The sequence below is a fragment of the Numida meleagris genome, chromosome 4 (assembly GCF_002078875.1).
Source record: "Numida meleagris isolate 19003 breed g44 Domestic line chromosome 4, NumMel1.0, whole genome shotgun sequence".
In the NCBI taxonomy this organism is placed as follows: domain Eukaryota; kingdom Metazoa; phylum Chordata; class Aves; order Galliformes; family Numididae; genus Numida; species Numida meleagris.
Window position 1 is genome coordinate 42022812 of NC_034412.1, and position 13515 is coordinate 42036326.

The 13515-nt window shown below is 41.5% G+C and overlaps 1 protein-coding gene across 1 annotated transcript in view; it reads left to right on the forward strand.

Moving 5' to 3' along the window:
- The window catches only part of GRID2 (glutamate ionotropic receptor delta type subunit 2), a 695511-nt gene that overhangs the window by 570315 nt on the left and 111681 nt on the right, over positions 1-13515 (forward strand). The window contains exon 11 of the mRNA XM_021396235.1: positions 2095-2407. Within this exon, the coding sequence (XP_021251910.1) occupies positions 2095-2407 (313 nt within the window). The remainder of the gene's footprint in view (positions 1-2094; positions 2408-13515) is intronic.

Genomic DNA, 13515 nt, shown 5'->3' on the forward strand with positions numbered 1-13515 from the left:
GAAAGGAAAGGAAAGGAAAGGAAAGGAAAGGAAAGGAAAGGAAAGGAAAGGAAAGGAAAGGAAAGGAAAGGAAAGGAAAGGAAAGGAAGGGAAAGGGAAAGGGAAAGGGAAAGGGAAGGAAAGGGAAAGGGAAAGGAAAAGGAAAAGGAAAAGGAAAAGGAAAAGGAAAAGGAAAAGAAGAGAAACTGTTGATCCTCCAGAATTTTTTTTTTCCTGAAAGCATCTTTACTTTTATATTGGTTTCCCTTGAAGGATCTTTAAACGTCTTCCAAATACAACTTGAATGGTACCTCGCAATGATCTGGCACAGTAGGGAAGTATTTCAGTGATACGTGAAGTTAAACAGCGGGGGTTACATCTATCGCTTAGTGGTTCCATATGTCATCCCGTGACCCCCTTCATGTTTTGAGATACATTCAGGAAAAAAAAATAGCCTCATACACTAAATATGACTATTTTTGTGCTCGACATTTATTGGCACGGAGCGCTGGACTTTCAGAATTGGAAATTATTTTGAAAGTACGGTCACGTTCGCTATTGTGGAAAACATTTCAGATGGTGTCTGCTTTGCATGTTGCTCAGTGCAGCTGGGGCTGAATGCTCGGGAGATGCTGTGAATCATTCAAGTCATCTGTTGGCTAAAACTTTTGTAATTTTACAAGCTCATTCACGGAGCCACACTTTCAGCTGTGTACATCAACATAGCTTCCTTTAAGACACTACAAAATCTACACTGCAAAATAAAAGTGAAGTTCTTATTCGTGATTTATAAACAGGCCGATACTTCCAAACGCCTTATGGCCTAAATCGTCAGGCCCCCAGCTACTTTCCACTGTTTTCTCAAGACAGTGAAAATTAATATGAAGTACATCGTGTAAACCAAAGACTCCAGTGCTCTGTGATTAAACGCATGTCTGTACCGTGGGCAGCAGAGTGTCTCACAGATGGTATTTTGCAGATGATTTGCAAATTTGATTCTAATCAGTTTCAGCTCCGTAACTTGTCACTTAATGTTTCACATTTCTTAGCAGCTGGTAATCTCCGCCGCCTGTGGACAAGGAGAAAGACACTCAGCACAGTGAATAAAACTGACTCAGTACTGACACTTTGATGCATTTGTGCTCTCCTCACCCCCTTCCCAAAGACCACACACGGCTTTAGGCAGATCAGAAATGGATTAAATCAAACGAGTGGCATCCTTAGGTATTTTAAATACTCTTTTTCGCCTGAAGAAATCTAAACTGAACACGGCCTTTCTTCAGTTTGGGAGATTTTTACAGCAGCGTTACCATGTCTGCTTTCACTGCAGTTTTAATTGTGTCTGTAAAAAGGAAAACAGCACCTGCTGTAGTTGTGCCTGCTGTCTCTGGAGACCTAATACCCAGACATGCTGTGGAATACGATGATTGGATCAAAAAATATTATTCGTTCCCTCCTCATCTGAAATGGGTTCCTCAAATTACAAAAAAAAATAATAAAATAAAAAAGTTACTGGCACAAGGCAGTAGCAACTAGCTCTAGTAGGAACTAGTGGAGAAGGAGCTGGGTGTGCCATCTGCTGTTCCACGCTTCGTGCACTGCCACCGAGGTTGATATTTTTCGGAATATCAAGTGCCCCAAACACCCCGGGACATATAAGATGCTCTTCATCATGCAGCGGCCCTTTATCGTGGGCATTGTATCATCAGAGCACTGCAAATTGTACAGCTCTGTCAGGAGCGAATTTCCTCTAATCAGAAATGCTGTGCGCAAAGCCACAGCAACAGCGATGGCATTAATAACCCAAGACAAACGACCGGAAATAGATTTTCTTGAGCTGTTACCTACATCGGAAGTATTTTGATTTCTTGAAAATTAATAACTCAGAAAGTTAAGGTCTCTGAGTCCACTGAGCAAAGTTGCTCACAAAAGCGAAGAGAGGTGGTACAGCTGTTCTGTCACTCACATTTCTGAGTTTGTACATCTTGCGCCTAAAACATTGGCCTCGGCATCTGCTTTTCCGTCATAAATTTAGCTGCTGCAGGTCAAGGAGGAGCAAAGGTCTTTTCTGTACCTCCTGTTCACGCATATTTTTCTCTCTTCCTCTTTCCTCAGAGAGCTGACATAGGGATCTCGGCCTTAACCATCACCCCCGACAGAGAAAACGTGGTGGACTTCACGACACGTTATATGGACTACTCGGTGGGTGTGCTCCTTCGGAAGGCAGAGAAGACGGTGGACATGTTTGCTTGCTTGGCGCCCTTTGATCTCTCCCTGTGGGCGTGCATAGCCGGTACTGTGCTGCTAGTAGGACTGTTGGTCTACCTCTTGAACTGGCTCAACCCTCCACGCCTTCAGATGGGATCTATGACCTCCACGACACTCTACAACTCCATGTGGTTTGTGTACGGATCCTTTGTGCAACAAGGTAAGAGACAGAAGGAAACTGAGAAAACAGCTGTGTGTCTCCTATTGCCATCCTCTTCTCTGCTACCCACCGCCTGTGAGGGACCGGGAGCACTGGTAAGCCACATGCCGTGAGTTTTCTAAGGCGCACAGCAGCCTGGTGTGCGAACCGTGAGAAGTTTTTAAGGACAACACGCTAGCTTGTTTTTTATTCACAGTTGTCTAGTTAGGGAAGGAGGATTTCTTGCGCTAGAAAAGAAGTATTTCTCATCACCTTCTCAAAAATTATTTATCCTTTATGTAAGTGCTATGTTCTGATGCAGTCTGAAAATGTCGGGGTTCAGCTTTTGAACTAAGTTTACATCGGTCACCAGTCCTAAGTGATCTTACGGTGTCTGATGCACTTTCCTCCCTCTTCTGCTTCATCTCGGTTTTCCCCACATAACCCTTAGACACAGCCAAGCTACTCTGGCCTTCCTGGATTCTTCCTTCCTTCCCTGTAGCATCTAGTGTGGCCCAGTCTGGTTTATATTCCCAAGCCTTTCTCAGTCTGCCTTTTCTGGCGGAGATTTAATCGCGTATCCCAAAGGCATTGAGGATGGCAGACCTTGGCTTGGTATATACTTTTTAAAATTCTGATCTACAAATCAGAGTGATAATGCAAAGTAGAATAAGAAAACGCAGCTTCGTGTGAGATGGCTTAGGTAATAACACCTGACAACAAAATAGAACGAATACCTTCTGGTATTTACGCACCTAATTATTTGTCAGTCCATACTAGCGCTGCAGACACATCTCTTTGTAATTCCTTGGGGCATCTCATCTTCTAAGAGCTGTGGCCACTACGGCCTCAAAACTCACAGGCACGCTTTTGATGGGACACAATAGGTGAAAGTATTTATTCAATACCTGCAGCAAAATTTAGAAGTTACTTTATTACCTGTTAGAAACAATCAAATGAAATTCGTGACAGTTGAAGATATACATGCAAGTTGTCTGAAACTTCTAGAAGGGGGAAAACAACAACCATCGCCACCACCTAGAAAAGAATAAAAGCTGTGTTTGTGGATGTCCACAAGAGGTATGTTTTTAAACTCGTCAACCTAGAGAGAATAATTTTGAAATTACCATTTGCATTTAGCAGCGATGGCCAACCAAGCAAAGCTGCAGGTAGTGTTTCCTGTTTGTTGGGTGGGTTTTTGTTGGTTTTTTTTTTTGGTTTATAAAACACACTAAGACTTCAGAGCCAGTTTAGTACCGCAGCAATTTTTTGAATGTACGTGGGTGGATTTTAAAGTTTTCTTTCCGTCCAAAATATTCCCAGTGTAACTGTTCAGGGACTCCAACCATGAGAGAGCAGTTGGTCTGTTAGAGAGCTAGACTCATTACATCTGTCTGCCTTTTAGGTTAAAACCCGTGAATTAGTTTCTTTACGGCACGAATGTGAGGTGTTTTTACAAAGGTTTATTGTTTGGCATTAGCCTTGGCTCTCCTGCTGTACTCCCAGCATCATCGGTCCCTAAAAGCTTTCTAGGAAACTGCCTGGCAGGGTTTCAAATGGAGGCAGAGCTAGTTTAATCGCACACGTCAGTCACATTCATTATTATTCCAATTGTTTGCCTTGTATTTAGCCAAGTAAACATGTGTTGTCCAGTGCCCCAAAGTTTCCCAAGTCACAGACGCAGGGTGTTAGCTTGCAAGGCTTCAACAGATGCTCAGTTAGCATATATAGAAAAGGGCTTTCGGACCAGTCAGTAAAGTGGGTAAAGTGAGTGTTTGGGGAGGGCTGAATAAACACCTTGAATAAAGCGCAAAGACAAGGAGGAAATTAGATGAAAAGAAATGAGATCAAATGTCAAGGAAGAAAAAATAATTAAAAAAAAAAACACAACAGAATTTACTAGAAAACTAGAGGAAAGTAATTTCCTCGAGAAGATCCTCCCTGTGGTAAGAGGATCGTGAGATTTGGATTTAATCGGGCCGGTGAGCCTCACCGACGTCTCAGAAAAGATGACAGAGCAGGTCATTCCCGGTGTCATCTTTAAACAAGATGACAGGAAAAGAAGGTGAGCAGGAGTAGTCGACATAGATTTGCTAAAGGGAAATCACGCTTAGCCAGTCTGATAGCCTTCTAAGCTGGATAGATGAGGGGAGAAGAGTGGGTGTTGTCTACTTTGACTGAGGCGAGGCTTTTGGCACTGTCTCCAGAGTCACCCTCACAGGTAAGCTCAGGAAGGGTTTGGTGGACTGAGAAGTAGTTGAACGGGAGATCTCAGAGGCTTAGGACTCGCAGCACAGCCTAGATGGAGGCCTGTAGCTAGCAGGGTGCACCAGGTCTCATTTAACATCTTCAACGACGACCTGAAGGAACAGAGCACTTCCTCACTAAGTTCACTGAAGATACAAAACCGGGACGAGTGGCTAATACCCCTGAGTGCAACTGGGATCAGTGGTTGATAGCCACGAGTGCTGTGCCATCATTCAGACATATATGGACAGGATGGAGAGATGGGCAAAAACCTCTTGAGATTCAACAAAGGCAGGTGCAGGGCCTTGCACCTTGGGAGGAATACCGTCATGCACTGGTGCAGTCTTGGGGCTGACCTGCTGGAAGGCAGCTTCGTGGAAAACGACCTGCTGGTCCTCGGGGACACCCAGCTGACCGTGAGCCACCGATGTGCCCTTGTGGCCAAGAAGACACATAGTATCCCAGAGTCCATCGGGAGCACTGTTGTCAGCAGGTCGATGGAGGGGATCCGTCCCCTCTGTTCTGCCCCGGTGAGGCCTAGGCTTGCAGTGCCGTGCCCAGCGCTGGGCTCCCCAGCATGAGAGAGACACGGAGCTGAGGGAGTGAGTCCCACGCATCCCTCTCCAGATGTCCCTGCTTGAGTAAGGGGATTGAGTAAGAGGTCATTTCAGCCAGAACCATCCTGGATGATTCTGTGTCTTTGTGATTACTAAAAGACACTGGCTTTTACTAATTAGCAAATCGCGATTAGTAACAGCTGCTGGGACACAGCGCCTCAAAGCCCTAAAATTGTTGTGAGATGTCAGAAAAAAAAATAATAATTCACAGAAGTAAAAAGGCGTGATGCATTTATTTAGAGAGAGATTTATTTAGAGAGACTGAGAGATCATGCCCCTCTACCAAGTAGATTTCCAGCACAACTCTCTACAATCCTGTAGAATAATTTAAAATGTTTGCTTGGCTTCCGCTGAGTGAGGGGAAGCTATGCAATACACCTCTCCTTCAAAGGAAGAGCAGAAGGACGGTCCTTAATTTGCTAGAGGGAAAAATGACGCAAATTTAATAGTGTTGATACTGAAATACAACAACCTCCCAGACCAATTTAAATATAAAGACTCAGAAGACCTCAGAAATCCATTGTGAAAGAGTAATAGATCCATTTATAATGTCAGCCTGTATTTCACATTCAATTTGAATATAACACAAAACTATATTAGCTGAAGCATTATTGTTTGCTAACCCTTGTGAATACAGACAAATGAAAGTAATTTCCACTGACAGGCCGACTGGCTATTGTGGTAATTTTGCTTCTGTTTTCACTCATCAGCTCTTCATTCAGCAAAAAAATCTGCAGGTTTTATTTGTTTTGGAATAGCCAATCTGTTGCTATTAATTGTGATTGGCATACTTTAAGTGTGGCAGCATGGGGCATTTCAAATGCTGTCACGTTCACTTACGAAGTCTTTCAGCTGTGGATTTAAAACATGACAAGGTACTCATTTCCGCCATCAAAATGTACAGCCGAAGATGCTTTTATATCTTATGCCAAGAGCAATAAAGCAACATGAGCTGAGGACTGCTGGTGCTTTGATAGCGCCGGATTCTCTGTTTGGGGCAAGCCAGCACATTCTGCCGTTGTCTGTTCTTTCTTTCCTCTAGCTAGGTGAAAGATTTGCAAACAGGGAGCCTGGTTCCAGACCTGCCGCAGGTCTAAAGAGGAAAGAGCCTTTTGGTATAAAAATCAAATGCTTCTTTACGGAATTGCGTGACCTATTTTGATTGATACAGAAAGAGTTGTTACTTCTGCTTGTTCTGAAATAGTTAATATTCTGCTGCTTTCAGTAGGTGGATTTGGTATGCTGCGTCAGGTTGTATTTCAGTCAGCCTGTCTGGTGCTCCGATCAAATTCTTCTAACGAGTTCTAACCTTTGCAATTTTTGGTACACTGGGGAAAAATACTGTGGCATTGCCTGGACGCTAGAGTTTGGTAGTTTTTAGGGCACGTCTATGAGTTACTGTCACACTCAGCAGCAGAATTTCAATACTTCTAGTTGTCTGCTTAGAGGTTGACTGTGAAACTGGAATTAGGATTCTACTAGTCTTGTTTATTACAGAAGCTTACAGCTTAAATTTGGCCTCCCAAACACTTCTACTGAAGAAAGTTTAGAGGGTGACAGAGGACAGGTCTTGCTGGATTTGCTGCTGGCTTGTGGCGTGCGTACATGCAAAGCCAAATCCTCAGAGCTGAAATCTAAGCGTAGTATCTCTGCGCTTGCTTGCTTGAGAACTTAGATGTCGGTGCTGCTTACACCATTCAAACTTGGGTCTTGATTTTGGCTTTCAATTTGTTTTTCTCCGCATGGGGCTGGGGGAGATGGAGTGATCACACGGTCTAGGTACCGTTGCTGAAACACTTGTAATACGTGGGCATATTTTCCTTCAGTTTCTCTTTTAATTTTATATTCATTCATTGCAGACATTGGTGTGTTTGTGTTTATATATATTTTTCTAATGTTTTAGATGCATGTGAGTTTTGATTCGAAGAGGCGGTTTTGAGAACAGAGCTGACACGTAATCAAAAAGGCTCAATTCACATGAAGAAACATTGCCGAGTGTTTCTTTTTGTTCTGTACTTAAGCCCTTTGTACAGTACACTTTTCAATGAAAAGTGATGACTAGTGCGTTGGAATGCTTGGTCCTGCTACCGAATCTCCGTAAGCACAGGTTTACAATATCCGGCGTGACCATAGCGAAGTCAAGAGAGTTCTCAGAGGGAGCTGTGTAATACCGTAGATGAGATTAAAAACAAATGCTTTGGACTCTCCTGCATACCCAGACATGAGATTTTCCTGAAATTCTGTACAGCTGCATTTTTCTTTCTCTTCAGACCCAGCGCTGATGCTACTCTCTCTAGTTTTGCCCTTAGTAGAACATGCAAATATGGAAAATCTAACATGCGACCAGAGACCAGAAAACCGGTCCCAAAGCATAAATTGTATTTACTAAAAACTAACAACAAATACCTTTGTTAAAAACTTCATGCGGATCAACTGAATCAAATGCTTCAATGGCAGAATGCTTATTTATACTTGCTGAGGACCTAGTTTAATTTCCTGAAGGTTTGCTATTTGCTTCCTGCTGCTTTATGGGTTCTCGTTATGAAATATTCCGGAGGGAGCACTCTACTGTCATTATTACTGGGGGGAAAAAAAAAAAAAAAAACAACACAATGATTTAGGAAACAGAAAATCAGGATTTAGGGTCGTTCCCAACCCTACTCGTACAATAGATCGTTTTCTTTTGGACAGATGAAATGCTGCGTAACTTTTAGCAAGAATTCGCAAAAGAATGTTCCAGAAGGTTTTATTTCAAGAGCAGCCTCTCTGGTTTGGTTTCAGAGTACACTGATGAGCTTACTTAATTTAATAGAATTGCACTGAATATAGACAAAATAATGAATTTGTACTGAAAATTACAATGTTTTGTCTTTACTATTAAACACACAACAGAAAGCCTTCTTTCTCTTCTACCTCTTATCTTGCTTTGTTCATTTTACTCTGAATTTTTCCTCAAGAGGAGGTATTTCTGAATTTGACTGGAAGGATTTTAGATTATTCAGCTCAAGATGCTGAGCTGTGTTTCACTTGGAAACATCCTTGTGAAAGAGAATAGGCAAACAGAGGTCTTGTTTGTTTCTCTTTTGTGAGTAGTTTGGGTGTTGGTTTTTTTGTTGGTTTTTTTTTTTGTTTTTTTGCTATAACAGGAAATATCTTTAAAATGCTGAATCATTTGAGATTTCACAATAATTCAAACAAATCCAGTATTCTCTATTGGTTTGTAAGTAGGGTTTGACCGCAGGTGCTTAAAGTATTACCCACAAAAGTATTCTTTTGTTCAGAGATCTTAATATTCTCGCTTAACCTGGCAAGGTTATAAATAAATGACGTGAAAGCATCTCTGAAGGGCCATTCTTTCTCTTCTTGCGTTTTGATTAGTTTAAAATGCCGATACAACTGGTGATTTTGATTGGTCATCAGCGGTGTCAGTAATGGTCAATTACGTTCATAATGCCCAGTAAGCGAGCAAATCTTACTGTTTGCCTTGTTTAAATTACCTTTCACAAAAGCAGTAAGATTGACTTCAAGCCTTGGCTCTTCTAAGTCATTAATGTACTTCGTGGATGGTAAAAGCTGCTCAGATTTCTCAGCCTTGTTCCTTGTCTTACCACCCAAGGCATGATATACGCCTCCTGAAATGCGCTGCTGTTGCTTAATGAATTACTCTGTCTTACTTACCCAGCTCTTGGCACATCCCTATCAGCAGGAAACCGTTATCCTGTAACAACGTACATTCCTGGTGACATTTTCTCTTAATTAACTGTACACCAGCCTCTGTGTATTTAATATGCAGAGGAAACCTCTAAAAACCTTTTGAAAAAATGTGTTATCTTTCTATTATGCCTTCATATGTGATATTTAGTGGTGAAAACTCATTATTTTCAAGAAAGATCCAGCATATAGGCTTTAGGACTAACACTTAGTTCCCGTTTTGGACTCTGCTTCCGAGCTTCTGGCTAACCATAGGAACTTCATTTACTATCTTGTGCCTCACTTCTCAGTTACGAAATAGAGGTATTACCTACCTTCCTTCGTAAAAACATGCTTCATGTCTTCTGATCGAAAGCAGAACTTAAATGCCAGTCTCATTAATTAATATTAGTTTTACTTGCGCTTCAAACTTACGCCAGGTCTTGACATATTCCAGTAACAAGGAGAACAGACTGAGCCTAAAATGTACTTACTAAATGAGTACTAAGCTGGGAAAGTGAAAGGCAGATACCGAACAAGTTAGGGAAGGAAACACCTTCCATGTTTTTTGAGCACACGCACTAGCAAGTATATTTGTTTCACTTCTAAATGTGAAACTTCCAAATTCACGTTTTATTACACTAAATCTAGGCATATGTATTAGTGTACAAAACAGGTACTGCAGTCTCATAGCACTCATACTCCCTTTCCACAACTTAATTGTTTGGCCAGCCCCGTTGACAGTATCAAAAAACAACTACATTTTGGCAGTTTTGTTATATGTGTCAAGTGTGCTTGGGAACTACAAGCAATCAATGGAACTGACAAAATACACCGAAAATTATTGTCATATATACAGTACACATTTGCAAACATTGTCGGTGGCTTCACGTTCACGCCACTTTCAGAGGCACGCTTGACTGTCTCTTTTTGAAAATGCAATTCCAAGGAATAACCACACTTCAAGTAAAATGTTCAGCAGTACAGACATTTGTTTGCAGCAGTGTGACAACGCTAGCATTAAACTGACAGGAGGTATGCTTGGATTTGTCCCTAAATCGAAGTTAAGACTCAGGCAGACCTCAGAGGCATCTAAAAGAATGGATTTGTATATCTTGCATGCACCTGCTTTCTTGAGTAATAGCGCCGGGTACATGAAGCGGTATACTAAGAGATGTTGTGTCCAACACGCTTCCTGGGAGGAGGCAGAGAGCGAACGGCACTGTGAAAGCCCAAAAAGCACCCTCCTTCCCCCAGGACTTGTTCCAAGTCTGATTAATTGACTGTGAGAAAGGAATGTCTGACTGATTAGAGTATAAATGCTGATCAAACCAAAAGAGACGAAAGGAAAACTGGAATTGCATGTCTTCACCTTCTTCTGTCCTTCTAGAATCACATTTTCTCTGAGTAATTTATTTAATTGATATTATTTCTAATGTGATAATATTCTCTATATTAATAAAGAACGGATGAGTTAGATTCAGATTAAGTGATCGGTTTTGACTTTTCAAAGTTCATCTGTGTATGTTATATATTTAATGGAGGAAAAGAGGAGGAACAGTTTAGCCAGGAACTGAATGATTCTTGCATTAAAAAGGAACGTAACCCATGTTGTCATGTGCAAAGTTGTTCAAAAGCTGAAGAAGCAAGCCTTACTTGTCCCAATAATTGATTTTCCTGCCCAGAAGCTTACACGTAAGTTGGCAGCGTAAGGTGTTCAAGGTAGGGAGGAAGTAGGGTATGAGTTATGGCTTTATTAAAAATGCTCCCTTCTGCTCGGATGTGAGCAATTTCATCTACAGGCTGATGAGACTTTTTCAGTGGGGATTATCTGCGGCACCAGATGAACATGAGCTTAGAGGGGAACCCGTGGTAGTTTTCCATTGCTTTTCTGGTCGGTGGGGAGTCCCTCCTCCGCAACAGCTGTGCCACAGCTCTATCCACCCACGAGGCTCTTCTTCGTACCACCAGTTAGCGGGCATGTGCCAGGAAAATCATCTGCAACATGTAAAAACAGAAATAGCAAAGAGATTTTGTAGGTCCTAGCAAAAGCGTCTGCCTTCTTCAACCGTTGAGATTTTTTTCCTCAAATCTCTCCTGCTACTAAAACATGGAGAAAATGAATTTATTATTTAAATTTTTAATATAAAAATTATTTATAATATTGTATTGTTGTATTTTATTATAATAAAATATTTAAATATTACTTAGTATTTAAAATTAACACTGAGAAGAAACAAATAATGATATAAGTTGAATCTTTTCATTTTTCATTTTGTCAGCTTCCCAGAATGCAACTTAAAGAGGTTGTCTTCACTACGGCAGCAATCTAAATCGGGAGCCAGCTGCTGCCTCGTTCTTATTATTCCTCCCTCAACAGGGGAGGAGAGATTGTAAAGCGGGACATCACCTTTCTAGCGCTATTGCAGATCGTGAGAGATGGCGTTGGGTAAAAAATGTGCAATACCTCATCTGCCAGACAAAAACTGAGATAAAGTGTAGTTCTGACTGAAGAGTTTGCTTCCCCCACGCTGGGATAGATAACAGTAAATGGGGAAGAAAGAAAATCTTCTGCAAAGAAGCTGTTACAGTCGAGTGCAGTCAAGCGAGAATGTTAGTTGTGCATGCCTAGACATACTAGCTAGTAGCACATTTTTAGGTATAAGCACATTTTTCAGTCTTACAGTAGCTTCTCGTGTTTCTCTATCCCCAGAGCAGAAAACATTCACTGTCTGGTCAAGACATCTTTGAAGTAGTTTCTCGCGTCTGTGTGAATCATCATCTTAAGCAAGATGCTAGATGATTTGGAATTTCAAAAGAAAAAAAAAAATTTATTCAGCTAGCAAACATGAGCGTTTGTATTAGTGGTCTTAATCAATAAATGGCATTATAGCGTTATTCTTAGCGAAACTTAAAATAATGAGGGCTTTTTATTTCCTTTGTTCACCATGAACTTCTACATTTTTACTGTAGGTCAACAGGTCAAGGTGTAGAGATTGCTTTGATAATAATGTTACAGGATGTACCTAAGGTGGAATTTTAGGCTACACTTCAAAATACGTTACTTCGGAACATAATTAGAGCTCCTATATTAGTTGTGGTTGAATTCTGTAAGGTTAGAATTTCGGTGCAGTGAAGTGCTCTAAAAATTAAAGGCTAACTAGAATTAGTGGCACGAAAACTGAACTAACGTATGCGACTCATCTTGCCTCTGAAGGAGTCAGATGCCACTCTGTGATGATGGATGCTTAGATATCTTGCAAGAGCAGATTTATACAGCGCTGAAAATCCAAGCAAAAAAAAAATATCTTTTGGTGTGTTATCTTTTCGTAGAGGTTTTTTTTTTTAATTAAAAAAGGAAAAAAAGTAACATACGGCTGCGCAGCAAAAGAAGGCAATGACAGCGCCTTCTACTGGGATACAGGCGCTATGGAGCAATAGAAAATGATGGAGAACAAAAATTAGCTTACCCCTTCCGGTGACCAGTGATGGCTCAAGAGGTGTACGATCTCTATCCAGAGAGATCCTGCTCCCTCGGCTGCTAACCCTTAAATGAGGATGAAGAGGGATGGACCCAGAGTCCATCCCTTCCAGTCACACAGCTGCATTGCTTGCATCTGAGCTACCTGGATTAGCCACGCCTTCTCACCTGGCACTCAACCCTTGGTTCAGGACGTGACCTGGCCATTCCCCTGCACACAGGCGTTACTGGAACTATTGTTTGTCCTTATGCTCTCACTGAGTCGTATTTTGTTTCATTTGTCGCTGTTCGGTTTCAGCCAAAGGGGACTCAGTCTCCCCCATGTTCCTAATGTCCTCCCTGACAGGCTCTTAGATAAAGCAGCACTTTAATACCTCATTAATGGCATTGTTCAATTTAACGTTGATTGTATGTGCAGATGGTCTGTTTTCAGTCCATTGTGCACAATCCCTTTTGCCATCCCAGAAGGTACTACAGATAACATTGTCAGCAGTCTATGGAAAGGCCACTGCTACGTAAACTGCATGCGACACTTTGCTTCTTAGCCACTCACAGATACGTACCAGAGATGTTAATTGTGGTTGGTTGAGTCTTTAGAGCGTTGGTATTCAGACATTAGCAACAGGGAGACTGGGGTTCAGCATCTCTTGAAATCTAATCAGAAGATGGCCAGTGCGTAAGGTTATTTGTTACGATTGGGTGCCAGTATTCTCTGAAACAATAGCTAGCAGATGTCACGTTGATGCATTCACAGTGGCTGCAAATAGTGACTTCACAGAGGCTTGCAACCATTTGCAATCTTAAAAACACACACCGCAACCCTACAAAAGAGGATCCCCAGAACCTCCTTTTTTGTTGCTTTTTGTTTGTTTGTTTGTTTTGTTTTTACATATTCGCATTGAGATCCAGTCTATGTTGGCTTCTACGTGTTTCTCTGTTCACAATTACATACTGTGAAATTATTGTCCTGTGTTGTAAAAGAGGCGACAAAAGATTGGTCGGAGCTCCTTCTGAGCAAACAATTATTGATAAAATTTCTCGGCCTGTTGCGCAGCTATTCATGATGTTATCATTCAATGGTGCTAGATTTGGTA